Source organism: Bicyclus anynana, chromosome 19 (assembly GCF_947172395.1).
Source record: "Bicyclus anynana chromosome 19, ilBicAnyn1.1, whole genome shotgun sequence".
In the NCBI taxonomy this organism is placed as follows: domain Eukaryota; kingdom Metazoa; phylum Arthropoda; class Insecta; order Lepidoptera; family Nymphalidae; genus Bicyclus; species Bicyclus anynana.
The window spans coordinates 5,471,837-5,498,643 of NC_069101.1; the positions used below are offsets into that span (position 1 = coordinate 5,471,837).

A 26,807-nucleotide genomic window follows, 5' to 3' on the forward strand; every position below is an offset into this window, starting at 1 on the left:
GTTTTTCCACACAGTATGAATACTGAAGCATTGATTGTTTGAGATCATATCATGTTTTTAGTATTTGTATAACTATAATTTTGTATATTCTACAAATACTAGGTATTTCTATATATTAGTAATACATTTCAAGTGTTCCATCATTTGAATATCAACATTAAAATATTGTAAGAACTTTTTGAATCAAGGTCAATTTTTGAATGATCAGATATTTTAAATGAAAAAATATCCTTATTTCAAATTTACTATCAACAATATTAATTTCGTTTAGGGTCGCCATTACTAATAATTTACGTCCGTCTAAAATATATTGATATCAATTAATAAAAGTAAATGATAAATACTTAACTTTTATCAATTGATATCAATCAACTTAATTTAAAATTATGATGTAATTATTTAATTTTCCAAACTTCAAAACACTGTCGTGCACTTTGTGACGTCACAATGTTACCTACAAGAATGAACGTCAACCTCATCAACCTGCTGACCTCGAGTCTCCTCTAAGAATGAGATGTAAACCAATATGGCCAACATGGCCATAATGGTTATATTGTATGGATGATATTGTCAAATAAATATCCAAAAATTATAATTTTAAAAATTATAATTTTTGTATATTACTTTTATGTATTTTCATGTCTAAAAAAATATATGTAATATTTACTTTTACAATCTATTTAAGACCCTTTGAGAAAAAGTGTACCTTTTATGCATTTAATTAGTATAAATTGACCGAACAGGTAAAACTTGTATTTGGTACATTTATTACACTGATTAGGAATTTTGATAGCATGAATTAATAGATAACTGATATGTAATGCCAGATTCATACATGTATTTATGTGTAGGTAATTTTGCGATTTCTATCTCTATAGATATACATATAAAAGTCCAGTAATATTAAATTTAATGCATAAAATGTATAATAATCACAATTAAAATAATATTTTACAAAATATATCATTACACTTGAGAATATTTTTTTTTTCCAATTCATATTTTAAAATATGAATGGGGATGATGACTAGGTCTGAATATATTAATTTTTATAATACATTCGGGTAAATAAGGTCAATGTTAACTAATTTATACTTAAAAAGCAAAGATTGTCTGGATATTTGCAAAATAAATGAAATTATAAAATTTCAGAATCTATTAAAATATTTTATCGTAATTAGATAAAAATTCATACAGTTTTAGCTTCCTTACATTAAATGTGACATTTTTTAATAAATGAACTATAAACATAAACGCAGAAATAACAAAGATATTAGTAATTTTGTTTAAACGCCCATACAAATCTAACGATCACTAATTGCCTACGACGTCATAAGTGCGTACCATTTTGTATGGGGCGTTTTTCAGGGATCCACGGCAGCGCCGCAAATCTGACCCTTTAAATCCCTGTAGCTCCGAAAGTAATGATCTCAGATACCCTGTTCATTTTACAAAATTGCTTTACTATTGGTATACTATTAATTTATATACAATTTAAAAAACTGTCATCATCCCTATTGTGTATGTACAAGTACTTAAGTCTTTTGTCATCATCATTAACAATTCATATTCGGCTCACTGATGAGCACGAGTTTCCTAACAGAATGAGCGGGGTTAAGCTACAAGGAAGAGGGACTTCAAACACATAGTGGGTTAAGAAGGTTTCCGCATGATGTTTTTCTTTCACTGTTTGAGACATATGACATTTAATTTCTTAAAATGCACATAACTGAAAAGTTTGACATACCAGATTCGAACCTATGCTTTCCAAATCAAAAGCAGAGGTCATATCTACTGGGCTATCACAGACTCAGTAAATCTTAAACATATCAATAAGTAGAAAACAACTCACTTCTCAAATCTGACATCCGTGAGAGATCTGTTGAATGAAATCATATCACTAGCCAATAAATTGAACTGATTCTCTTGAAACTTATCCAACATCAGCTTCTCTTGTTCTATTGGAATGTTTACAGCCTTGCCTGAAAGTTTAACAGAAATTATTGAAGGCACTTACACCCTTAAACACTTCTGCATGTCAAGCATGCCTCAAAGACATATCCAGTGACAAGGGACAGATATATTGTCAAGCAATAGCAGCAAAATTGATCTCTCTTTAATCCTATTGTAACAAAAGACAATGAGAGAAGATAGTTGCAAATGTAAGGCAAATGTATAAAATGTAGACAATAAATTATCTCAAAGAGCAGAACTGCATGTAAGAAATGTGGAAATAAAGTTTCTGTGAGGTTTTTTTCAACAGCTAACTGGTGTCCATTCATTATAATATGCAGTCTTGATGTGGTAATGTCATCAAGCTGAATTTGAATCACACAAGGGGAGATTAAGGGTATGAACATATCACATGGTATTGTATAATTTTTTCATACACAATAGTATTTATCAGTGCAAATAAGTATTCTGCAAAGTAACTCTTCCATTGTTTATCAGACACCAGGCAGGTACACTGTCATATATACCTAATAAATCAATAACCAATCATCTCTATCCACACTTGAAACTGTATTAAAATTGCATAGTTTAAAATATCTAAGCTCACAAATATAGGAAAAAACTTTGTTTTATACTATATAAAGATGAAGAAATCAAAATCATACCCATCTCTCCGGGTAAATCATCCTGAGGCCTCACATGTGGGGCCGGTGACCACCTCTTCAACCGTGACCTTGGATACGGAGGCAGGATCACACCCTCCTCTCCAACATCATGTTCCACTTCATTCTCCTCTATATTTGTGTCCTCATCATCTACATCTCTCTTTAATGCTGCAGCGATTGCTGCTTTCTTACCACCTAATTCTTCAATATTCTACAAAAAAAAAGCATTAAGGTTGCATCTCCATAGACATGACACGAATATGAATCAGATCAGATCATAGCTAAGCATATCATAGCATGGGTATGGTGACAGTTCATTTCACTCTAGTATGTATTATGTAGTAAACCATACAGGCAACTGTGGCCATACCCATATCAGAAAAACACTTTAGATGTACTATCCAATTTATTAAATTTTAAGTATAATACTTCCCTTAAACAAGTAATATTATTGGACACAAAAAAATAAATTATTTTAATATGCTCAATTAATGTAACTTACATTGCAAGTTTTAATTTAGAGTCACTATTGATGATTGTTACCAATTATTATTTACAAAATAATAAAGAAATCTCTTTAGTAAACAGTTTTGATTTTTTTATAAATTGTCATTACTTAGGCTAACTATTTTGAGTTAAATATATTTTAGAATCAATTTGATCATAAGCAAATTCAATTAATAATGTTAGTACCTATTCAACAGAAAAAATTCTACCTCAATTTGAATAAATAAAATCATTGACTTTAGTTATTAAATTTAATAAATATTAAATATCAAATATATATATAATAGACTTTCATTTTTAAATTTTTCTGTACTTTCTCAATACTCAATAACTTTATAAGATGTTTAGTTTTGAATAACAGTACTTACCTTTACTGGAGAGTAGTCATTATTAACGTTTTTACTTTTACTGCAGTCCCATCCTTCGCCAAAACAATCTGAATAAAAGGTCAAGAGTGCAACATCTACCAATAACCACACTAAAGATGTAAGGAGTATAATACGGCAGGTGTGGATCCTTATTTTGCTTCTAAACATTTTCGTTAAACAATACACTGCTTCACAAACTTCTTTTCACTGCCACATGTCAATTAATCGGAACTGACCTGTTCTAAAACAAAGATACGAAAGTTATTCATAAAAAATATGTAAGCGCCTTTACATAGATCTGAGAGCTCTGACATTTAAAAAATATCTTAACCTCGTATCACTGAGATTAACATTTGCATTCAAACTGAATCAAATCATAGGTTTTATCACGATTTAAAAGTAGGCTCCCGGATTCCACCTTGTAGCAAACTAAGTTACACGTACACTTTAAAATTAGTTAATGAACCATTACCTTAAAATACCTACTAAATTTACTTGTTTCTTATGATCACTAATTAAAATGCTAAATTCTAATGACTAATTAGATTGTAATTAGGTATTTGCTATGGCTAGCGGTAGCGGTCGACGACAATGTAAACGCGAACGTATACGTCAGAAACGTCAATCAAATCAAACTTTCTACTCCAAAGAGTATAAAATCACTTTGTTCTACTCTAGATTTCTAGATTGTCTTTGTGTCACTCGACAACTGCCGAGTGACACAAAGTTAATCTCAATCAATCAATCAAACCATAGAGAAGCTTAATCGCTCCAAGTTCGGACTACTCATACTGTAACATTTTAGTCGAGTAGCGTAATAATCTACTTGCTACTTACTGCCCAAAAATCGTTTGCACTTTGATAAAGTGGTCGAGTACAGTACACAAGTGAGTGGTGGTTTGCAAGATGAATAACTAACGCAATAAAGTAAATAAACTGATTAAGCTAACCGCAATGGCTATAATAGAAGAAGTGGATGAGGTTTGGGTGAATAATAAAAATATGCTATGGGTACGAAAATGGACGACGAATTGTTTCTGATTAGTTTATGATTTTAGAGCAAGTAGCAACTAATTTGGACTTAAGCCAATGAGCGTGAACGTATGCTGGGAGGCGCTACTCGCCCGTTAAAACAGAGTAAAGGACATGTCCCAAAATGGACCTTTACTATTTATAATTTATAAGCAGGTAAAGAAATCTGTTGAGAAAATAATTTTCAGAATTTTTGGAACCTTTTTTATAATTAGATAAATATTTTTATTTGTTTTGCTCCCTTGTCTACAAATTAAACATAGACAATACATTAAAAGTGTTCAAAACAGCCAACAAAAACACCTGGAATGGAATTAATATCCTGTATAGGCTGTCAATGTCATGTAATATTGTCAAATGTCACTAAGACACAAGGTAAGAAACATTAAATCCTAAACAGAGAAGCATTAGACTAAAAAATTGCTTTATAAACGTCAAAAACGAACGCTACTCCGCGAAGATCACTGACAATATGTCAGGGTGTGAGTTACAAGCACGTTGCCATGAAAACATTGAATAAAATTCTTAATTAATGTTGTCAGCTAATGAAAAAAATGCCGGGTTCCAAATTTTTTTTTATTTTGGGTTCGAAGCCCTATATTTTATGTTCTTATAGGATAAAAATAATTTGTTCTTCTTAGTTGACACTCGGAATAAAGCCCAGCCTCCATACAAAATAGGGACATGTCCTTTGATTGATTAGATTGGATTAACCTACTCGGCTAAATTTTTGGTGTTCAGACACGTGTAGCATCTAAATTTTACGCTACTCGACTAAACGGCTAAAGTAGTCTGAACAAACCTTTTCTCTATGGTATCTATGGAACAAACAGATTTTCAATGATCTTCGCGTAGCCGCGTACGTTTAGGCGTTTTTAAGGCATTTTAAGGAATTGTTTTGTTTCATACTTGTCTACCTACGATTTAATTTTTCTCTACTCTTGTAAATAATCAGTTGCACTTTTAGGGGAATTCTAAGATTTTGACCTATAACATAACATGACAGCTCTATGTCAATAGTCATGATAATCTGTCAATGTTTTATTTCATTTCATTGCAAATTGAAATTGACAAACGAGAATTAGTTGTCACTTGTCATGTGGGGACAGGGTCTCATCATTTGTGGTGTGGTCTGTGGACAGGGTTGTCTGTCATTTGTCGAAAGGGATAAAAGGTGGTTCTGTATTATTTAATTTAGTAGTTCAATTAAAAATACACAAATGTTTCTATTTTTACTAGCTATGTACCTAGTTTCTAAAGTGGCCGCGGCAAAGTTGTAACGTATATTATTGCCTGAACAATTTGTGTAATTGATTATATAGCTAAGTTTCGTGATTAAAATATTGTTATAAATTGATGAGTTCATTTGTGATGAATAGAGCTAAGAGCAATAATTCTAAAATGGTGAAACATTCTAAGTCTATCGCAGAACCAGTTATGACTTCAGATGCGTTACGGCTTATAACAAATGAGGAAAAACCACCTGATATTAAATATGACAAAGAAAATTCGTGGATCACTGGAGTGCAAATGTTTGTGTCGCTCTTACTTGCTGGATTCGGTATGGTTGGGGCCAGTTTATTGCTGGACGTTGTACAACATTGGCCAGTATTTGAACGAGTCCAAGAAGTGGTAATTTTAGTACCTGCTCTACTAGGCTTGAAGGGAAATTTGGAAATGACATTAGCATCACGACTCTCCACTCACGCACATTTAGGACATCTTGATACGAACTTAAGCTCTCTTATTGTTGGCAACCTCTGTCTTGTGCAATGCCAAGCTGTCTTAGTTGGTTTTTTAGCTGCAATGGCAGCTGTGACTATGGGATGGATACCTAAAGGAATTTTTAATGTTAATCATGCAATGTTGCTCTGTGCATCAAGTGTACTTACTGCATCATTTGCCAGTTTCGTCCTTGGTTTAATTATGATAGCTGTGATTGTTGTGTCCAAAAAGATAAATATAAATCCTGATAATGTAGCCACACCTATAGCAGCTAGTCTTGGAGACTTGACAACATTGGCACTATTATCTTGGATAGCTTCATTGTTGTTCCGTTCAATTGATACAAGTACTATATTGCCAAGTATTATTATTACTGTAGGTGCCATACTAGTGCCATTGTGTGGTTATATTGCATGGAAGAATCCCTTCACACAACAAGCTTTGGACGAGGGATGGGTGCCAGTTGTTTCAGCCATGGTAATAAGTAGTGCTGGGGGATTAATTTTAGACTATACAGTGGTCAATTATGAAGGTATAGCTGTATTCCAATTAGTTATAAATGGAATAGGTGGGAACATGGTTGCACTTCATGCTTCAAGATTGTCAACTTTGTTGCATACAGGCCAAAAGGAAGGTGCTGTAATGGGGAACACTAGTAAACTGTTATTGTTAATGGTGATCCCTGGACAGTTGATATTTATTTATACAATAGGGTATATAAAAGCTGGTCATACATCCTTGACTCCAATTTTTACCTTAGTTTATATGACTGCTGCCATATTGCAGGTGTTTCTACTACTTACAATTAGTCATTACATGGTTATATGGATGTGGAAATTGGGTTTGGATCCTGATAATTCTGCTATTCCATATTTGACTGCTTTAGGTGACTTACTCGGAACAGCATTATTGGGTATTGCTTTCCACTTACTTTATGCTATAGGAGATAAGGATAAAGATGTAGGTGACTGAATATTATTATTTTCATTTAATTTTAATTGTTTTGTTGTTAATAGTACTTAAAACTTTTATTGTAAAAAGTTTATATTTATATTTTCTATTCCTGTTAAGCTTAATATTTTATTGTCTTTCTTAAAGTAATTAAGTACTTATACAAAAATTTTATAAGTTAAGTACATTGGTGCTAATAAAATATGTGCATATCTGTAAGATTTCATTAAAATATGAAATAATATTCATTTGATAAGATAACAAAGGTGTCATCTAACGCCATCATTGTTGTAATAATTAAAACAAATTGTTTTAACCATTTTTATCAGTTTTAACATGAAAAGTTTGTTAATTAAAAATCCCACTTAATATTGATTAAAAATTGTGTAAACTGTAAATATTGATAAAATATTGTTTTATCTATAGTAAAAACAACATAATAAAAGTTTATTGTGGTTTATCAAAGACTGAGATTTAAATGTAAAAAGACAAAATTTAAAATGATAAGTAATGTGAATAATCTCTTCTAGGTAATAAAGTTATTTACTGCCAATATTATAATAGCATTTGTTATTGAATCTTAATTGCTATTATCATTTAAGTTCACTTCACTGTGGTTCATGTCATTTAAAAGGTTTTTCCTGTTTATCACAAAATTATTATTAATAACTGTGATTTTAACAGATCTGTTTTTGTACATTACATTGTATATCCATTTTATAAACAAATTTAAATTTTTTCAATGTTAAATTAATCAACTTCATTAATTCAAGTCTTATTTTCTTATTAATGCAGTGGACGAATGTATTACACTCTTGAGGAATAGATAATAATACAATTGATCTATTTTACTTTTCTATGATATACAATTAGATGGTGGTATAATTATTTTATTTATTATAATATACTGTTAATTCTTAGTTTTAATTTAATTATTAATATTGTATTTGATGTTATACATATTGCCTGCTATGCTTCAGTTTCAAGTGAAACATTTTTTTTGTCATGTCCTGGTGTGGCACATTTGTTATTTAAAATTATATTAACTAATCAATTGGTATTAGTCCTTATTGCCTTCAAAATATGCAGATTGTTTATTGAATTGAGATAGCTTGTATTTAATATTCAAACAAATTTATTTTTTTATAATTATGTTTCAACTTGATATAATATAAAATCTTACTATCTCAATGAGTTTTCGAAGTGTTAATTATATATTTTAATGCAGTGTAATCTATATAAAATTTTTTGGTATTGGTACAAAAACTTCAAACAAACTTCCAAAGTTAAGCAATTGAAATTAATTGTAACTAAGTACTTATAATAAGTACTTGCAATAGTTTTAATATAAAATGTATTTAAAATTGAAAATTCAATTTTCAAATTAAGATTATAAAAATAAAACAAATATATGATGAGTTTTTTTGTTTATTGCCTTAATCTAAATGTTTACTTGACTTCACGCAACCTTCTGACAGCTGACCTGCAGGATGAAGCTGCGGTGGTGGAGAAAACCCAGGCACCGCCCGCTACTGTCCTTTTACAGCGCTTGCAAGACCAGATGCCAACACAGCTGCGCTTCATGGCATCCTATTAACATTTATGTATGGTTAGAAATAGTAGTAGTGTAAACTCCATGTAACGCAACTTGATTTAATGTCGAACTCACTAAATAAAGTGTCAAAATCACATGGCTTTGATTGGTTTAGCTTGATCTCCATACAATGTTACTCCCTATAACAACAATTATATAATGAAAAGTACTTTTTAAGTTGCCAAAATTAGTTAAAGCCATGCACAGTGACCGTTTATAGAGTTTACACTGTTTTAAAACGTGTCATTTTAAAAAATAAATAGGGAAGTTGTGGTCATCCTACTAAACAATTGTTTTTATAGTAGAGACACATTGATGTTGCAAGTTGAAAACCATTGCCTGCCAAAGTAAAGTACCTTTGGATATGATCAAACTTTTTGTCAAATAAATGTGTGTTAAATAATGTTTGTTGTTCAAAGGGTTTGTCAAACATTGCTTGATCAATTTTATAATTTAATCTATCATAAGTATTAATTCATTATGAATCAATGCAATAACTCATGTGATACAATGTCAGAGTATGTCCAACTAGTTTCATACCCATATGGGCCCTTAATCATGAGCTGGTTTTTGTTTGTTTGGTTTGTTCCATGTTGCAAGAATCAACTCATGACTAAGGGCCCCGTATGGGTTTGGAACTAGGCATACTTTGACATTGTATCACTTTTTAGCCAAGTTTAATAATAAATTAATTGCTTGACAAGCAAAATTGTCAAACTTGATTAATTGTTTCCAATGCCCTTTTACACTTCTCAGGGAATGCAAGAAAACTTCAATACAATTTGCTCACATACCTATAATTACACCAGTCTAAAAACAAAAATGGTGGAAGTGGCATAGCTGCAGTATTTCCATAGACAACCATTGTCATTCATAAACAACTCTACTACTACTACAATTCAATCATTACTGTTTTTTCCCCTCTATGAGTACATAAAGTATAAAAGCCTATTTATTCCAAAAGTGAGTTTGAAAATAGTTCAAAAGCAGCAATGACCTGTTTGATTAGTCTTTCAACTTGAATAGAGACAATATTAAAAACAATGTGACCAACTTCTGAAACACTAACTTGGAATTTACTTCATTCAATTAGACCACACAATAGTATCTTTGACATGCAAAGTTTCAGCTGTGATTTTAAACTTTGTGTCTTTATTAAAAACAAGCAGAGATCTGTGATTTCACCTAGTTCCTGTTTTAGAAGAATGGGGGAATAAAATACAGCCTATGACACTCATGAGTATGTATATGATTAGCAAAAGAATTATCAGAATAGGTTCAGCATAACCAGAGATTACCCATACAACCTTTACACATTTCACCTCTATAAATAATCTGTATTGTGATCAAATGTTTTAACAAAATTACATTAATTTACTTCCAGTTTAATATCACTAAAAAATTATCATTTCAGAACTAACCTTTCCACAGAAAGAGCAAGTATATTTTGCGTGTTGGGTGACTTCCATCTTCTTAACCATTTTACGGAGGGAGGCACCGTAACGTGTGCCATATTTTCCAGTAATTCCAACCTTTTTCGTACGTTTTGCCTGCAAACATTGAAGATACCTTTGAAATAACCATAACAATACTTCTTTCCTTCGACACCGGCGAACTATCAATTCCGTACGGAAAATAACTTTCACTAATTTTCAATCACTTCAATAGCAAACAAAATAACTTAAATAAAACACTGTAGAGTTAAAGATTACTATGATATTTTTAAATTAAATTCTCACCATTGTGAAATAACCTGCCTAACACAACAGTTGACAGAAAAGAGGAAATTCTGTCAGATGTCAATTTGACAAACAAACATTACACAGATATGCTGTCAAAGAGATAATAAATAAATACATTTCTAAACGTTAATTAAGGGCAAGTTTAGAGGAATTTTATTTTAAAGCTAACGGTAAATAGTTTACAAAATAGAGTTTATTAATTTTTTGCGACATAATTTTAAGGCAGTCTTAGAAACTGCATATTTTCGGACCTCAGTGCCTCTCAGCATTCCCCAAGGATCATTTAAAAAAACGTTAATAACCAACCAAACAGACGCTGGAGGCCAGACGAGCATTCCACACTCGGGAAACGAATTCAATATTACAAGAGACCCGCAGAGAGTCTAATTGTTTAACAAAGATGATTTGACATCATATCATTTTACGCAGACGAAGTCACGGGCCGGCTGTATACACTGTTTTCATTTTTAATATCCGTTACAATCTGTTAAACTTCAACGTCAAGTGTCAACGGTGTCATTGTCAACTGTCACTGTCAGTGTCATTAATTTCCCTTTCGACGACCTACAAGTTTGTAAAGGTCGATCCTTTTGATTTAAAATTTAATAATTTATAAACCGTCCCTATTATTTGGACGGCTTTTTTATAATCAGAAAATGCTGCGAACGATTTTAGTACGAAACCAAGTTTTGAACGATAGCTTAAAGAAAGCTATACGGAGTAATATAACGAGATGTATAAGTACAGAGTTAGCTCGAAGAAAACAGCCAAATAAGTATGTATAATGAGATTTATTTATTAATCCTAAATTACTTTGCGATCTTCATGTTACCAAGATTTTTGGTGTCGCATTTGATTTGTAATATTTAGTGGTGATATTGCAAATTAACGAAAAATAATTGCTCGATTCTAGCGGCGCGAATTGCATAACCAAAACGTCAAGCCTTTACCTTGACAATTATCACGGGCGAAAACATATGTAAAGTGCCGGTCTCTTCCTAAAGAGGCTACCTATAAGCTGAAAGTTGAAACATGATAAGGCTGTATCTATTTACTTTCATGTAGTGTACCTAATTAATGGAGCGGCAATATGATTATTTAAAGTACTCGGCGTACTGCTCCGTTGCATGCACCAAGATCTTATATAAAAGGACTTACATTATACGCTTACTGACATATCAGTGCATAATAATACTTGAGTTAGATACAACATCTCATCTTCTTCTGTTAACTTTATATTATACTTTAATTCGATCTACTTCTTTTAAATCTCAATAGTTCAGTGATAAAGCGGTCATAGCATTCCCTGAAGGGTGGTGGTTAGATCCCTACCCAGTTGGTTTATGGTCCACCCAACCCACTTCTAATATTTCCTGACTAGTTGAGTGGAATGGGAATATGAGTCATATTTATTATTAAGATATGGCAAATATTCTTTTAAAAAAACACTTTTAACACACTCTACCCAACTGTTATTTAGGGACACTAGCGTAATGTTAAGTAAAGTATGTACATGTAATTTAGGATTGGAATAGGAATAGAATAGGATAGGAGTTGATCTATTGGGCCCTTATTACTCACACATTATCAGCCCATGTTAATAGCCCACTACAGGGCCAGGCCTCTATCCCTCCTTATAGAAAAGGGGATATGTAGCTTAAACCCATCACACTTCTGGTGTGTTGGTTTGAGGTATAATAACTACATAATTCAATCAAATGTTTTAGATTACACACCTCAACCCAAACAAACATAGCTGCACCGCAATGGATCATCCAGATAAGACACTACTCAAGTCTCCCGTCACACTCAAAAGTCAATCTCCCTGCACTGTCTCCCACTATGGAAAGTGGTTCTATAGTCAGCTGGGAGAAAAAGGAGGGTGATAAATTAAGTGAAGGTGAGAAATTTACTGTAATGTATCTATCATAAGGAATAGGGATGGTGACAGTTTTTTAAATTGTTAATAAATTCGGAGTATGCTAATAGTAAAGCAATTTTGTATGAGTAACAGGGTATCTCCAATCATTACTTTCGGAGCTACAGGGATTTAAAGGGTCAGATTTGAGGTCCTGCCTGATATATTTGTATGGGCGGTAAAACAAAATTACTAATATCTTTGTTATTTGTGCGTTTGTTTGTGTATTGAAAATGTCACATTTAATGTAAGGAAGCTAATACTGTATGAATTTAATTACGATAAAAGATTTTTAATAGATTTTGAAATCTTATTTATTATGCAAATATCCAGTAAATCTTTGCTTTTTATGTATAAATTAGTAAACATTGACCTTATTTACCCGAATGTATCATGAAAATCAATATATCCAAACCTAGTCATCATTCTTATTGCTGAATTAAATAATTAATCTGTATCTATATTATTAAAGTAGATAATATTATAAACAAGTAATTATCTATATAATTACAAAATCAAAGCAATCCTATTATTGTATTATTGTTAAACTATTTAAGTTTTTCTATATAAGCCTTCTTGTATTTCTTAATAGATATGTTGTATTGTTATTATTATCATTCAATTACATAATTACATAATTAATTGTTTTCTTGCATTCAAAGTTGCACAAGTCATAACTTGTATATATATTTTTTTTTCATATGATTTTCTTTTCCAATTTTCTTGGTAATTAAATAAAGGAAGTGGTAGGGTAGGGGTCGGATAGGGAGATACGGGTATGGGTGGGATAGGGGTAGGGTAGAGTTGGGTTGGGTAGGGGTAGTGTAGGGTTGGGGTAGGGTAGGGGTAGGGCTAGGGTAGGGGTAGGGTAGGGTAGGGATTAGGGTAGGATAGGGGTAGTTGAAAGTCGCGGGCGTCCGCTAGTTTAAATATAAAATATAAACAGACTCACATTTTCAATTTTCTGTTTTCAGGTGATCTACTATGTGAAATTGAAACTGATAAAGCTACAATGGGATTTGAAACTCCTGAAGAGGGTTATTTAGCAAAAATCCTCATTCCTGCTGGCACAAAGGGAGTGCCAGTTGGGAAACTTCTTTGCATCATTGTTGAGAATCAGGCTGATGTCGCCGCATTCAAAGATTTCAAGGATGACTGTGAGTATTTGACATTGATATGAATGTAACATAGCATGGAGGTGAGGTAGATAAATATACTCAGAGGCACAATTATCCGCCCACTTTAATATGACTATATATGTAGTAGGTTTGGTTGAATAATGGGGGTTTAAAAAACATGATCATAGTTTAACACAAAAATCCATCCATCTATGCTCTATTTGTACAGATAGATATAGCATAAGAAGTTATCTTGAAAAAAAAATATATACGGTTGAATTGAGAAGCTCCTCCTTTTTTGAAATCGGTTAAAAATAATATAAATGATTATCACTATCATTAGCAATCCATGTTCAGCTCACTGTGTATAAAAATGGAACCAACTTCAAAGACATATTTCAGTTATTTTGAATTAAACGCAAAATTATTAAACCGATTTTCATGAAAATGAAATGGGACCAATCTGAAAGTATACTCTTTCAAACAAAAAAGGAATTTTCAAAATTGGTATATAAATGACGAAAGTATGAGGTGACAAAACATTGGAAAAAATGACATGAGTACCCGTCAAATTGAGAACCTCCTTTTTTCAAGTCGGTTCAAAATTCCCTATGATTTTCAGTGGTTTAATTATTATGATTTTTTGGACAAAACATATGCATGGGAAAATTTCTGAAGTACATCAGTACTGAATGCTAAAGTTCTCTGAATTTTACTGCATGCTACCCATTTTGTTGATGTTTGGGTTGGTTACCATAATAATAAAATATTAGTAACCAAATTGTTAATTAAAAAAAACTAATACTAAAAAAATATTTTAGTATTAGTTTTTTTTCCATGGAATATTTTAACCACAAATAATTTATAAGTTTTTATCATTAATATTAATTAATAAGTTCCTGAAGAGTCATTTATTAATTTCATTGTGTGTTTCCAATAAATTTAACATTTCCCTTTTTTTTGTTAACCTCTCTTCAACCCACAGCCACAGGAGTTCCAGTACGACCAGCTGAGAAAAAAGAGAAACCATCAGGTTATTTCCTATTGACTTAATTAATTGTTAAACGCAAAAACAACACTGTAAAACATATTATGTATGTTGAAAGGGTCTCACTGTGTTCCCATATAAAATATTCACAGGTGTTGTTTTTTAATAATTTGGTGTCATTAATATGTTGTCAGCTATGAATACTTTTTTGATAACTTTCTAAATCCTAAATATCAATTGCTGGAAAATATGCACCTCTACAACAAAATTACAGATTATTTTTATAAAACAATGAGCAATAATAATTCAAAAATAACTTTTAACAATAATGACACTAATTTAAAAATTTTCGAGAAATTCCAGTGAGGCTCTTTGTGTGTCTTTTATTAGCTTATAAATATTGCATTGTTCTTCTCTTCTAACTGTTTAACTTTTTTCTGTATATGCAAATGTATAGTAAAACCAGGGTCTGTAGCCATGTGGCACGTCGATTCCATTTCTACAATCACAAACGCTTCGAAAATTAAGTACATATATGAAAATGACCGACGAATGGCGGTATATTCATTCCCACAGGCTAGATTACGAAATGCCTCAGGCCGGTGTCGGGCAGCAGCGACATCGGCGCGAGTAATCTAGCACTGCGCTGACCAACCCGCATGCCCAGCGTGGTCAGTACTGGGCAAAACTTTGTATGGACGGCAAAAACAAAACACAGCCCCTAGTCCCCGGCAGCCCCGCTATTCCTGGCTCTGGCAGCGGTTATGGTAACGGCGGGGCAAGGGGTGTTAAGAATCTCCGCAGTGTTGGCCGACCCCCCACCAGGTGGACTGACGACATCAAGCGAGTCGCAGGGATCGGATTATCGACAGGTCACGTGATCAAGCTATCGATCAGATCTGTCATTCCCATACATTTTTTAGTTTTCATTAGGGTTAGCGTTTGTAGAAAGAGAATCGACCTGCCACATTCGACAGGTCCTCCGATTTACTTTTATGAAAATCTACGCCACTTGAACTTTAAAAGTAACACAATAGTTTAAACTTATATTCATTTGGAGATATATATATAAATCTGATGCATAAAGGTGAGAAATATCTACTTGTAGCTTTTAACAAAAAGGCTTATCGTGCATTTCGCTTATCTCTTGTGTATTCTGGTATTTGTTTGTGTTTGTGTTGTCGGTCTAAGGTCTGTTTTCATGTTTACTGTATGAAACTAAGATATGCTAAAAGAAATAAAAAGTCAAGATCGACTTTTTTGTAAAGAAAAAATTGTGCTCTTTTACGAGCATGTTGACGGTCCCCTGTCATTGGTCATTGTCATTATCATGTTATATATTTATTGTTGCAAGAATCATTATCTATACTACAGCCTTTCTTGATGAGTACTGTTTACCAAGAAACAAATTAAAAATGAGGGTCACTAGTCATTTCACACCTATTAATAATTATAATTAACTTCTTCTTAAATTAATGAAAATAAATTTGATTAATAAGGTTAGAACAATTAGATCTGGTAAATGTATTTTATATAACATTTTATATACAAACTATACATAATTTAAAATAAATAAGTTATGAAATTACATGCGTTTTCTACCGTTATTTCTCATTAACTTGTTGGTAAACCGTATTCATCAAGAGAGGCAGTAGTGTAGATGATGTGGAAACTAACATTAAAGCACTATACCTTATATTACATGTATTAAGGCTTCGCTTATCCATTTGGTATTTTAAGCTGACTACGGCAAAATTAAGTCTAAGTTTGTTCCACTGTAGTATTTTAACTACAGAGCTGAATTTGATTAATGCCTGGTTCGTGCTTAGCTGATTCGACCCCTAGAAACCGCTTAAAAATCTCTTTTAAGTTTTTTAGTACCTTATTACTTAATATTGAGATAGAACGCCTTTTTATAAAACATCACTGAATATGCTCATATAGTTTAAAACCCATATGGGGCTTATAGTCTTATTGGAACGCATGACGTCCTAACTAGAGACTATTCAACTCAGATTATTCAACTTAGATAGTTATAGGGGTTTTAGATATAGGGGTTTAGTCATAATTTGATAACGCAACGCACTGTGATGGCAGGCGTCCTCATATACGCATCGCATCAAACGGATTTTTAATGTTACGGTAGATAAAATTCAGCAGCAGAGCAGTGATAGCCCAGTGGATATGACCTCTGCCTCCGATTCCGGAGGATGTGGGTTCGAATCCGGTCCGGGGCATGCACCTCCAACTTTTCAGTTGTGTGCATTTTAAGAAATTAAATATCACGTGTCTCAATCGGTGTAGGAAAACATCGTGAGGAAACCTGCATACCAGAGAATTATCTTCATTCTCTGCGTGTGTGAAGTCTGCCAATCCGCATTGGGCCAGCGTGGTGGACTATTGGCCTAACCCCTCTCATGGAGGAGACTCGAGCTCAGCAGTGAGCCGAATATGGGTTGATGACGAGATAAAATTCGTACAATGCGATCCGCACGATGCGGATCAGTGGACGCTCTTGTATGACTTTCTATACAAAGAATACTAAAATTCGTTTGATACATACGGGTCTGAACGCCTGCCATAAACCGAACTGACTAGACTTGATGATGTAGCCGCTGCAGCGCCCGCACCAGCAGCGCCGGCTCCAGCGGCAGCGGCACCAGCGGCAGCAAGGCCCGCAGTGGCAGCAGTGGCTACGGCACCCGCTGCTGCCGCTGAGCAGCACGGCAGGATATACGCCAGCCCGATGGCTAAACGGCTGGCCGAACTCAAGAATATTAGACTTGGTGGTGAGTTGTCATGGACATCAATTTATATAAGTAATTTAATTTTATTGTAATTAAATATTTGTATACCTGCGATTACAATGTAATAGGGATGATGACAGTTTTTTAAATTGTATATAATTTAAGAGTATACTAATAGCAAAGCAATTTTGTAAAAGTAACAGGGTATCTGCGATCATTACTTTCGGAGCTACAGGGATTTAAAGGGTTTGATTTGCGGCGCTGCCGCGGATCCCTGAAAAACGCTCCATACAAAATGGCATACGATTTAGTGACGTCGTTGGCTCGCTGATCGTTAGGTTTGTATGGACGTTCAAACAAAATTACTAATATTTTTGTTATTTGTGCGTTTATGTTTATAGTTCATTTATTGAAAAATGTTGCATTTAGTGTAAGGAAGCTAAAACTGTTATGAATTTTCATCTAATTACGATAAAAAAAATTTAATAGATTTTGAAATTTTATAATCTTATTTATTTTGCAAATATCCGGACAATCTTTGCTTTTTATGTATAAATTAGTTAACATTGACCTTATTTACCCGAATGTATCATAAAAATCAATATATTCAAACCTAGTCATCATCCCCATTAAATATTTGCAAATAAATGATTTTGATTCTGATTAAATTAGCCTCTATATATCCTGGCAATATTTAAAAAATCAAGCACAATGAATTACAATATATGTACGTACAAATTGATTTTTATGTTGAAATCACCATCAATTCCAATGATTTTTTTTCCCACAAGTGCTACCCCTAGCGGATTATTATAAAGTTTTTCCAGGAAAGACAATTTATTTTAGCTAGATAATTTTTAAGACAATATAGACAAAGAGCCCTCTAACTATACCAATCAACAGGGCAGGGTTCAGGACTGTATGGGTCACTAAAGAGTGGTGATCTCGCAGCGGCCGCGGCAGCACCCAGTCCGCTCCCCCCGCCGCCCGCGCCCGCCCCCGGCGCCACTTTCACGGACATACCGCTCAGTGGTATGAGGGAGACCATCGCCAAACGACTGTCGGCTGCCAAGCAGACCATCCCTCATTACCAGCTGTGTGCGACGGTTAACATAGAGAAGATGTTGGCTATGAGGAAGGAGGTCAATGACCGGCTTACCGCAGAGAAGTCTAATGTTAAGGTGAGTATATTAAGTTTTACTTAACTACACAGATCCGCTTCGTACGTATCGGTAATATCGTATCTTACGGAATCTTTTTTTCTTTACAAGTTATCTCACCTGATGGTAAGTGATGATGCAATCTAAGATGGAAGCGGGCTAACCTGTTAGGTAGGAATCCACACCCCTTTCGGTTTCTACACGGCATCGTCTGGTATGATGGTAGGCATCGACGGTGTCTAGTTACCATCCTACTGGTAAAAAAGTGATTTAACGTTCGTGTACAATCCCGCGTAGACACTGCCGGAAATTTAGATAGGATATATGTACTTGTATCTCTTTCAAGTATGCTCGCTTCCATCTTAGACTGCATCGTCACTTAACATCAAGTGAGATTGCAGTGAAAAGCTACTTAGTTATTGACAAAAAAGGCCTTAAGAAAACAACAAAATAACCAAAACATAATCCAAAGTGTGTGACATCAAAATTCAATAACCTATGGCGCATGCTGCGTGGTTTGTCTGAACTTAAGTCGCGCGCAGATTTGATGAAATAAATTAAAAATTCCATACAAATATCATTGGTATTCATCCAGGTATCTGTGAACGACTTCATCCTGAAGGCAGTGGCGGCGGCATGCAAACGAGTGCCGACGGTCAATTCGCATTGGATGGATACGTTTATTAGACAGTAAGTGTATTCATTTTTACATTATTTAAAGATTACAATTTTTGTAACGCATTCATCAACTTACTCCTCAAGTCCAGTGAGAAAAAGAAAGAAAGAAGTTTTACTTCAATAAAATTAAAAATTTTGAAAAACCCCAGAATGTCATGAAATTATTAATTAAACTCTCGATCGAGTCATCAATATTCTCTTTCAGTGTGCTTTCATTTGAGACCCCACTCGAATATATTTGCAGACATTCGGTTGTTCTTCCCCACTTTCACCCCCACAACTTTCAAACGGCTTAACCAATTTTCATCAAATATGTCTAAGAACACTCTCCTGTAAGTCACCTTTCATACAAAAAACTAAATTGAAATCGATTCATCGGTTCGTGAGCTATGCTGCCACATATAGACTGACAGACAGACAGACACGCCAAACTTATAACAACCCTCTTTTTGCGTCGGGGGTTAAAAAGAAAAGGAGATCATTCACGCTCCATACATTTTTGGGCTCTTTTTGAAAGTGCCGGCCAACAAAATAAAAATGGCATGACTCGTTAGAATTAGCAATTTGGAGCAATAGCTACTATGGCATAAAAGTTGTCGGGTGGCTCTGAACCAAGTTATACAGGTTCGATGATTCGAGGTTCAGTTCGATACGTACTAGTTTTTTTTTTATTAGCGGGAACTTTTGAAAACCAACAAAATGTATGGAAATAACGAATCGTCGGATCTGTATAACTTGGTTCAGAGTCCTCCTACAACTTTTATGCCATATTAGCTATTACTCCAAATGGCAGGTTCTAACGATTCGTGCCATTTTTTTTTTGTTGGCCGGCACTTTCAAAAAGGGCCCAAAATGAATGATCTCCTTGTTCGCATTCGGCTTTGCTAGGAAAAGGAAATAGATATGGACTTACTGTAAAATCTTCTTTTCACTTTTCATTTCTTTTCACAGTTTAGGAGATATCACATCGTTTTTGGTAACATAAAAGCTGACAACTTTTATGTTACCAAAAACTATGATGCATTGTCGCGGTGCGCTCGCGCAAAACGTATATAGATATTGATGGATTACGTGCGACTAATTAATTTAGTTATGTGTTCAGTGGCGGAAGTGCGGGAAAGAGAGGAACTTATAGGATGCGTTGGAGTAGGGTGAGATGGAAAGCGTTAGCTTTGCGCGAACACTCCTTTTGTCATGAAACAGGTACTCGAACGTGGACGTGAGCGTGGCGGTGGCGACGCCGGCGGGGCTCATCACGCCGATCATATTCAACGCGGACTCGCGCGGCATCCTCGACATCTCCGCCAACATGAAGGAGCTCGCCAACAAGGCCAAGGAGGGCCGCCTGCAGCCGCAAGAGTACCAGGGCGGCACCGTCACTGTGTCCAACTTGGGCATGTTCGGTGAGTCATCGTCATCATCCTCGACATCTCCGCCAACATGAAGGAGCTCGCCAGCAAGGCCAAGGAGGGCCACCTGCAGCCGCACGAGTACCAGGGCGGTACCGTCACTGTGTCTAACTTGGGAATGTTCGGTGAGTTCCTGGCATATTTGACGCTGAGCCTGTTTCCTGGGAAGATCAAAAGAAGATTCGCTATGGGCAACACTGGTGGGGGGTACATAACTATATATGTTTTGTTTTTGTTAATAAAACGAAAGCATTTCTCAGGCGTGTTACTCAACGTATCTCACGTAAGAGATCTCTCCATTTCACCACGTCACAGGGCGGGAACACTTACGTTATAAATCTCGCGACGATATACTCTATTGACAACAACCTTAACGGTAGATGATGCACCTCACCACAAACTTATTTAATAAATGAAAATATATGTTCATCAGATATACGTTTGTACTTTGAATCATCAGATATAATGTACGTTTGGACTTGAAAGTTGAACGATGAAATATTTTTTTCTAATCGGTTTAATAGTTTCAGATCAAACAAATGTAGAATGTTGTCATGAAGTACTAAACTTAAAAGGTACATGAACTTTTTTTTTATCTTTTAAAATGTTTGGTGTTGCAGGCATCACGATGTTCAACGCGATCATAAACCCGCCACAGTCTCTGATCCTGGCGTGCGGAGGCCTACAAGACATCGTCATACCAGACAAAAATGAACCACAAGGGTATGTGTTATTTACTCATTAAGATGTTGCAAAGATAATATTACCCAACACACAAGAGTTCACACAAAAGGATACAAGGACAGGACAGACAAACATTGCGTTAGTCTATGTATGTAGGTACGTTATGACACATGCAACTGCCATAACTGCCATACAAAACGCTCACGAACTACACACAAACACTATACAGGGTGCTCGGGAGTATTTCCCATAACTCTAGGGTTATATTCTTTAAAGAAAATTAAAAAATGTCTAAGGAACATGTGTCTAAAAAATATATCTTACCATTACGATTACGTATTATTATATGCAAGGATAGATAAAGGGGTGTGTTACATGGATAGTCGGAATTTTCAATTACTTTGTATGAAAACAAAAAGATTTTTTATTTTTAGCAAAAAAAATAGTTATGCAGTTCGTCTCCTATTAGTGGACTTGTCAACACCTTGAAGTTATGAGAAATACTTCGCAACACCCTGTATGTAATACTAGCGGACGCCAGCGACTTTATCCGTATGAATATCAATGTAAACTTTCAACTCCTATTTCACCCCCTTCTGATTTTACAAAAAGGATTCTGTAACCTTTTTCGTTGTTATGGTCTCAAATCGTCCCAAATTTCATTTGAATTTATTCAGTAGTTTCAGTGTAAGGTGTCAATATGACTGGCTAATACTTTTCGTATGTATCCGTAATGATAATACTTTTCGACGCCAACAAAAAAATTTAAAATATTTTCAACTGGCGGACGCCCGCGACTTCTGCGTAATATTATCGTAAGCTAGCATCCCCATTTATTTATCATTACATTTTATATTTTAACTATAGTTAATGTACCATGATCATAACTTGAAATATGACAGACTGTTATAAAAAAACTCAACGCCTATTTAACATCATAGGGGTGAAATTTTTGAAATTAATATCTAGATGTACAGAATTGGACCTGTTACAGTTTTATTAACTTAATATATAAATGCGAAAGGTCATTCATCACGAAATCTCCAAAACCGCTTGGTGTACTAAGCTGAAATTTGATAGTTTATAGTTAGTAGTTAAGTTTAAAGCTACTAAGAACGGATTTTGCGATAGGGCCGGATTAAAGAGGTCGTAGTCGCGGGAGTCCGCTAGTAGGAACATATAGATGAAAGACGTTAGTTTTTCCATAAAAAATGTGGTTTCCGTGTCCAGATTCCGATTGGCGAAGTTCGTAACGTTCACGGCATCAGCGGACCACCGCGTCATCGACGGCGCGGTCGGCGCGCAGTGGATGAAGGTGCTGAAGGAGAACCTCGAGAACCCCGCCAACATCATACTGTAAACTCCTTCTACAACTTATTTATTTATACTATTTACATACTACGAAAGAGGAAATAAGTATGAAATCACTTGTATTAAGTAGGTATAGTGCGACACAAAATAGTAGATGTTAATAAAAATGGAACTGTGTGGCAACACTCCATTTACTGTCATTATCAGAAAGATCTGTCATTATAGAGCAACCAATCATTATTGATAGTTTTATCAGATTACTAAAATCATGGAATAATCAATCCCGACTAGTTTCGAACACATACGGTGCTCTTAATCATGAGCTGGTTCTTGCAATGCGAGTTTTAGCCGTGTTTCATAATCAATAAATACGTCCTCATTTATTTTCTACTCTTTTGTGTCGCACTATAGCCATTTATCCCTTACCTAATGTCGTATCTATCCTTTTTAAAGTGGGGAAAGTGGTATCTTCTGTCTCGGTGAAAGTAAGCGGATTATATCGAACTCCTAGTCTGTTACCGACTAAGGACAACTCACCCTTTATAGTTTAGATTAAGCTATGGAAATGGTTGACCGACTCTAGAATAGTTAGACTAAGCTATGGGAATGGTTGACCGACCCTAGAATAGTTAGACTAAGCTATGGGAATGGTTGACCGACCCTAGAATAGTTAGACTAGGCCATGGGAATGGTTGACCGACCCTAGAATAGTTAGACTAAGCTATTGGAATGGTTGACCGACCCTAGAATAGTTAGACTAGGCCATGGGAATGGTTGACCGACCCTAGAATAGTTAGACTAAGCTATGGGAATGGTTGACCGACCCTAGAATAGTTAGACAAGCTATGGGACTAGTTGACCGACCCTAGAATAGTTAAGGCTAAGCTATGGGAATGGCTGACCGACCCTAGAATAAGTTTTTTGCTTTTTTAAAGGGGAAAGAGAAAACTGGTTTACTTTTAAGACATTGAACAAACGTTTTACAGAATTTCTCGGATTATACATATAATACAGAGAGATACCCATAAAGTCCAATTAAAAAAAAATACTCTTTATTTTTGTAATATTTTTAATACTCGTAATACTTTTTTTGTAATACCTTTTAATCGGTAAATTCCAGATCAAAATGGTAAGATTCTAAATAATATTATATAGAATCTTAACATTGAATAGGCTCGGAAAGTACTGGACCAATTTGAAAAATGTAAACTTACTCGTACTTTAGAGGGTACTAGATTAGACAGGGGCCAGAAAACAGGGGTAGGAAAGAAAGAAACAAAGAAAAAAAACTCACTCACAAAAGTGACACATAAATTATTATTATGAGTCCTTTATATTTCCTATTTCGTAGTCACATTACATTCTAATTAGCTAAATGAACTGTTTGCTAAGGGTAATCGTACACTGTAATATAAATTGTTAAACCATAGCGCAAGTTAAACCGGGATTTAGTAGGCTGTGGATAGAGCCTATAAAACCTTTTTAATATTTTTTTTTACAGTTAATAACAATTAAAATGATATTTTACAGCGCTTTGGTACTAAAATTACGCAAAATCAATTAAAACGAAACACAATACTTGCCATATCCTTTGATTCCATTATTATTTTTTTTTCAGAAAATAGCATAAACCTGCATATAAATATTATAGATTTTTTACACTACTTACATAGATACTTACATAAGGATATTGTTCACATTTTTTTATATAGACGTTATATCGAAGGATATGCGGTAAAACTAAGGGATTTTTTATTATATTTAAGCAATTCAATCAAAGAGTTCTAATACCATCATTATATATTCATAAATATCAATTAATATCATCAAAAAAAATACCTCGAAACCTAAATATTAGGTAATTGTGTTTGATGTTCTTGATATTTGTATAGGAGATACAAAATTGTGAAGAACGTGGTTATTTTTTTTTTAAGATTAAGGGCGGTTTACACACTGCATTATACGTGAATCCTTGAAAATACGGTTACAAAAAGCTTGGATCGAATTAGGATATTTGTAGCAAAAGCCTGCTACAGTTAGACTTACCACATTTTATAAAGGGTGAAAGTTTCGTAGACTCATATAAAATTTAATATAAACAATATTAATACTATAAGTACTTGGAATAAGGGTCCGAAATATACCAATATTAATAAAAAAACTATCAAAGATTTCTAGAAACTCAAGTTCAAAATTGAGTATAGTCTATTTTTCTATGTAAATTTGTAACGTATTTTTACTGATTCGGATCTTATGCAGTGCGTAAACGCCCTAAATGTATAACTAATCGTACTGCCAAGTAAGTAACCCTCAAAGTTTGATATTATGTTTAAGGGAAAGTTTTGTTGTTATCATCATGGGGAACGTGAAAACTGTATTACAACTTGAAACTATCCCTAATATAGTACGCGTCAAATATGTAGTCCGGTCTGAAGTTGCAATATTAAGTTATGCAGGTAACTGCCTCGCTGAGAAATGTTTTTGTACAAAGTCTGATTTAGAACGGAAAAAACTGATTGAAATAAAAATGTATAATTTACTGATCATAGATACTAACTGTTTAAATTGATTTAGTCAGAACTTAATTACCTATAGAACTTACAACACATCTGGATTTAACGGATTTAAAAACGACATTTAACTTTCCCTTATGCCCATTAGAAAGGTAATTTCTACGTATGTAAAAATCATCATAACTTATTGCATTTTTTTTGTAGTTTTGTTTATTATTTATATTTTGGAGTAGAGATCTATTTGTATTCATTATTATTTTATTGCTTATATTATTGATTGATAGTGTAAAACTTTGAGAATCGCTGGCTATATATTATAGTGATGTAAATAATCGAGTTGTTACCACCTTTATTGTTTGATTAAAATGGTGATAGACATTCTATGAACGTTAGTGAATATATATTATTTATAAATAACACTTGTTTTTTTTTGAACCTGTATTGTTATTGGTAATTTTACTGTCTTAGTATTTAATTAAATTGCAAGGATTTTAAATTATGTATCCAATAATAATCTAATTCCACTTACGTGGGGTAGGAAAAATATGTCAATCTTTTCCATTCGTCTCTATTACTCGTCAACTCATCATCCACTCCTTTTACACACATGTCCTCTTTCACACAATCCAACCATCTCCTCTTATGTCCTTCCACTTGCACATTCAACATTTTTCTAGTAATATGACTTTCCTCCCTACGCATTACATGTCCATACCAAGCGCTAACCTTCAAAAACCACACATCTATCTCAACATACGCATTTCGTTCACATGCAATCTGATGCAGTGCGGCAAAAGGTTCTTAGCAGAACCTGCCTTTCGAGTAGTCAACTGACTTTTCAAAAGTGCTTGTAAACTGAGCCTACTTGAAATAAATGAATTTTAAATTGAATTGAATAATTCTTGATTCAGAGGAGATAATTCTATGTACCTATGCACACTAAATTCAAACAATTCGGAGTATTGCTCACGGACCGAATCGCAAACAATACGCTTTAGTAATGCATTCGATCCTAATCCGAGCTGAACGTCGAGCGGATGGTGGCGGCCTGTTATACAAAACGGAAGCATTTCCTCTTTGATTGTGTATTTGCTGTAGGCTTCTTAATTTAAGCCTTAATAGCTAAAGGTAAAGGGCCGAGAGGTGGTGGTTCGATCCCTTCTCGCTGGACTATTGTCGTACATTTACCTTACCTTGTCAGCCTGATATTAGGCCTCATGCATAGACCTCCAAGCACAACGGTCTCGATTCGCCAGAATTCAGCGGCTCCCTGCAACCTGCTTCCAGGTCGTCACCTTGGGACCCCAACGTCCATCGGCTCTTCGAACTATGTGTCCTGCCCATTGCCACTTTTCACGACTCGCTGAGCTATGTCAGTGACTTTGGTTCGTCTGCGTATCTCCTCATTCCTGATTCGATCACGCAGAGAAACTCCAAGCATAGCTCGCTCCATCGCCCGCTGAGTGACTTAGCCTTCTTATGAGGCCCATAGTCAGCGACCAAGTCTTGTATTCATTACTATCAAAGTATTTCCCGGCAAATTGGGGAGGAACGGGGATATTGGTCATGTTTATAAAAAGATAATATGACAAATATTCTTAAAAGAAGTCACAGCAGCAATGTCATCTGTAGGTTTGGCGAATGCCAAAGCTTAATCATACTGAGAGGTACAAAAGCGCGAGCGGTTGAAGAACATAGAAGGGAACGTCCCTCAATACGTTTCTTGTGAGACAGACCAGCAGGC

The 26,807-nt window shown here is 34.4% G+C and overlaps 4 protein-coding genes across 11 annotated transcripts in view; 2 read left to right on the forward strand and 2 right to left on the reverse strand.

Annotated features, from left to right (window-relative positions):
• The window catches only part of LOC112045272 (polypeptide N-acetylgalactosaminyltransferase 5), a 32,502-nt gene extending 28,379 nt beyond the window's left edge, over window positions 1-4,123 (reverse strand). The window contains exons 1-4 of one of the 6 annotated variants that reach the window (XM_052887333.1): window positions 3,966-4,123; window positions 3,494-3,734; window positions 2,619-2,829; window positions 1,853-1,982 (exon numbers count right to left, since the gene is read on the reverse strand). In XM_052887333.1, coding sequence (XP_052743293.1) covers window positions 1,853-1,982; window positions 2,619-2,829; window positions 3,494-3,661 — 509 coding nt within the window. In that variant the 5' untranslated portion in view covers window positions 3,662-3,734; window positions 3,966-4,123. Of the gene's footprint in view, window positions 1-1,852; window positions 1,983-2,618; window positions 2,830-3,493; window positions 3,735-3,824; window positions 3,942-3,965 lie in introns of those variants that run through there. The other 5 variants (XM_052887332.1, XM_052887334.1, XM_052887335.1 and 2 more) reach the window with 5 other exon arrangements.
• A 1,524-nt stretch (window positions 4,124-5,647) lies between these two features.
• On the forward strand, window positions 5,648-8,619 carry LOC112045259 (solute carrier family 41 member 1). The gene has a single exon (XM_024081372.2). The coding sequence runs from the start codon at window positions 5,882-5,884 to the stop codon at window positions 7,220-7,222; it is 1,341 nt and encodes a 446-aa protein (XP_023937140.1). The 5' UTR covers window positions 5,648-5,881; the 3' UTR covers window positions 7,223-8,619.
• LOC112045260 (60S ribosomal protein L37a) lies at window positions 8,614-10,687 on the reverse strand. Its single transcript, XM_024081373.2, has 3 exons — window positions 10,535-10,687; window positions 10,217-10,345; window positions 8,614-8,791 (listed from the first exon to the last, which is right to left on the reverse strand). Exons 1-3 carry the CDS (start codon window positions 10,535-10,537, stop codon window positions 8,651-8,653), a joined length of 273 nt encoding a protein of 90 aa, XP_023937141.1. The 5' UTR covers window positions 10,538-10,687; the 3' UTR covers window positions 8,614-8,650.
• A 386-nt stretch (window positions 10,688-11,073) lies between these two features.
• LOC112045257 (dihydrolipoyllysine-residue acetyltransferase component of pyruvate dehydrogenase complex, mitochondrial) lies at window positions 11,074-25,480 on the forward strand. Of its 3 annotated transcripts, none has more exons than XM_024081369.2 (10): window positions 11,074-11,312; window positions 12,265-12,437; window positions 13,430-13,612; window positions 14,559-14,606; window positions 17,174-17,350; window positions 18,212-18,489; window positions 19,064-19,158; window positions 20,350-20,549; window positions 21,176-21,278; window positions 22,470-25,480. In XM_024081369.2, the coding sequence occupies exons 1-10, from the start codon at window positions 11,194-11,196 to the stop codon at window positions 22,597-22,599; spliced, it is 1,506 nt and encodes a 501-aa protein (XP_023937137.1). In that variant the 5' UTR covers window positions 11,074-11,193; the 3' UTR covers window positions 22,600-25,480. The 3 variants fall into 3 exon arrangements, with proteins under 3 accessions (XP_023937137.1, XP_023937139.1, XP_023937138.1); XM_024081371.2 differs by having other exon boundaries at window positions 18,260-18,489; XM_024081370.2 differs by lacking the exon at window positions 14,559-14,606.
• The last annotated feature ends 1,327 nt before the right edge of the window (window positions 25,481-26,807 follow it).

Coding starts and splice junctions, on each gene's coding strand:
- LOC112045260 (XM_024081373.2), bottom strand. Junction 8,792..10,216: donor CTTGCTCTTTCTGTGGAAAG/GTTAGTTCTGAA, acceptor AAATGTTAATAG/GATGCCATGAAGCGCAGCTG.
- LOC112045257 (XM_024081369.2), top strand. CDS start 11,194: ATGCTGCGAACGATTTTAGTACGAAACCAAGTTTTGAACGATAGCTTA. Junction 12,438..13,429: donor GGGTGATAAATTAAGTGAAG/GTGAGAAATTTA, acceptor TTCTGTTTTCAG/GTGATCTACTATGTGAAATT. Junction 18,490..19,063: donor CAGAGAAGTCTAATGTTAAG/GTGAGTATATTA, acceptor GTATTCATCCAG/GTATCTGTGAACGACTTCAT.
- LOC112045259 (XM_024081372.2), top strand. CDS start 5,882: ATGAGTTCATTTGTGATGAATAGAGCTAAGAGCAATAATTCTAAAATG.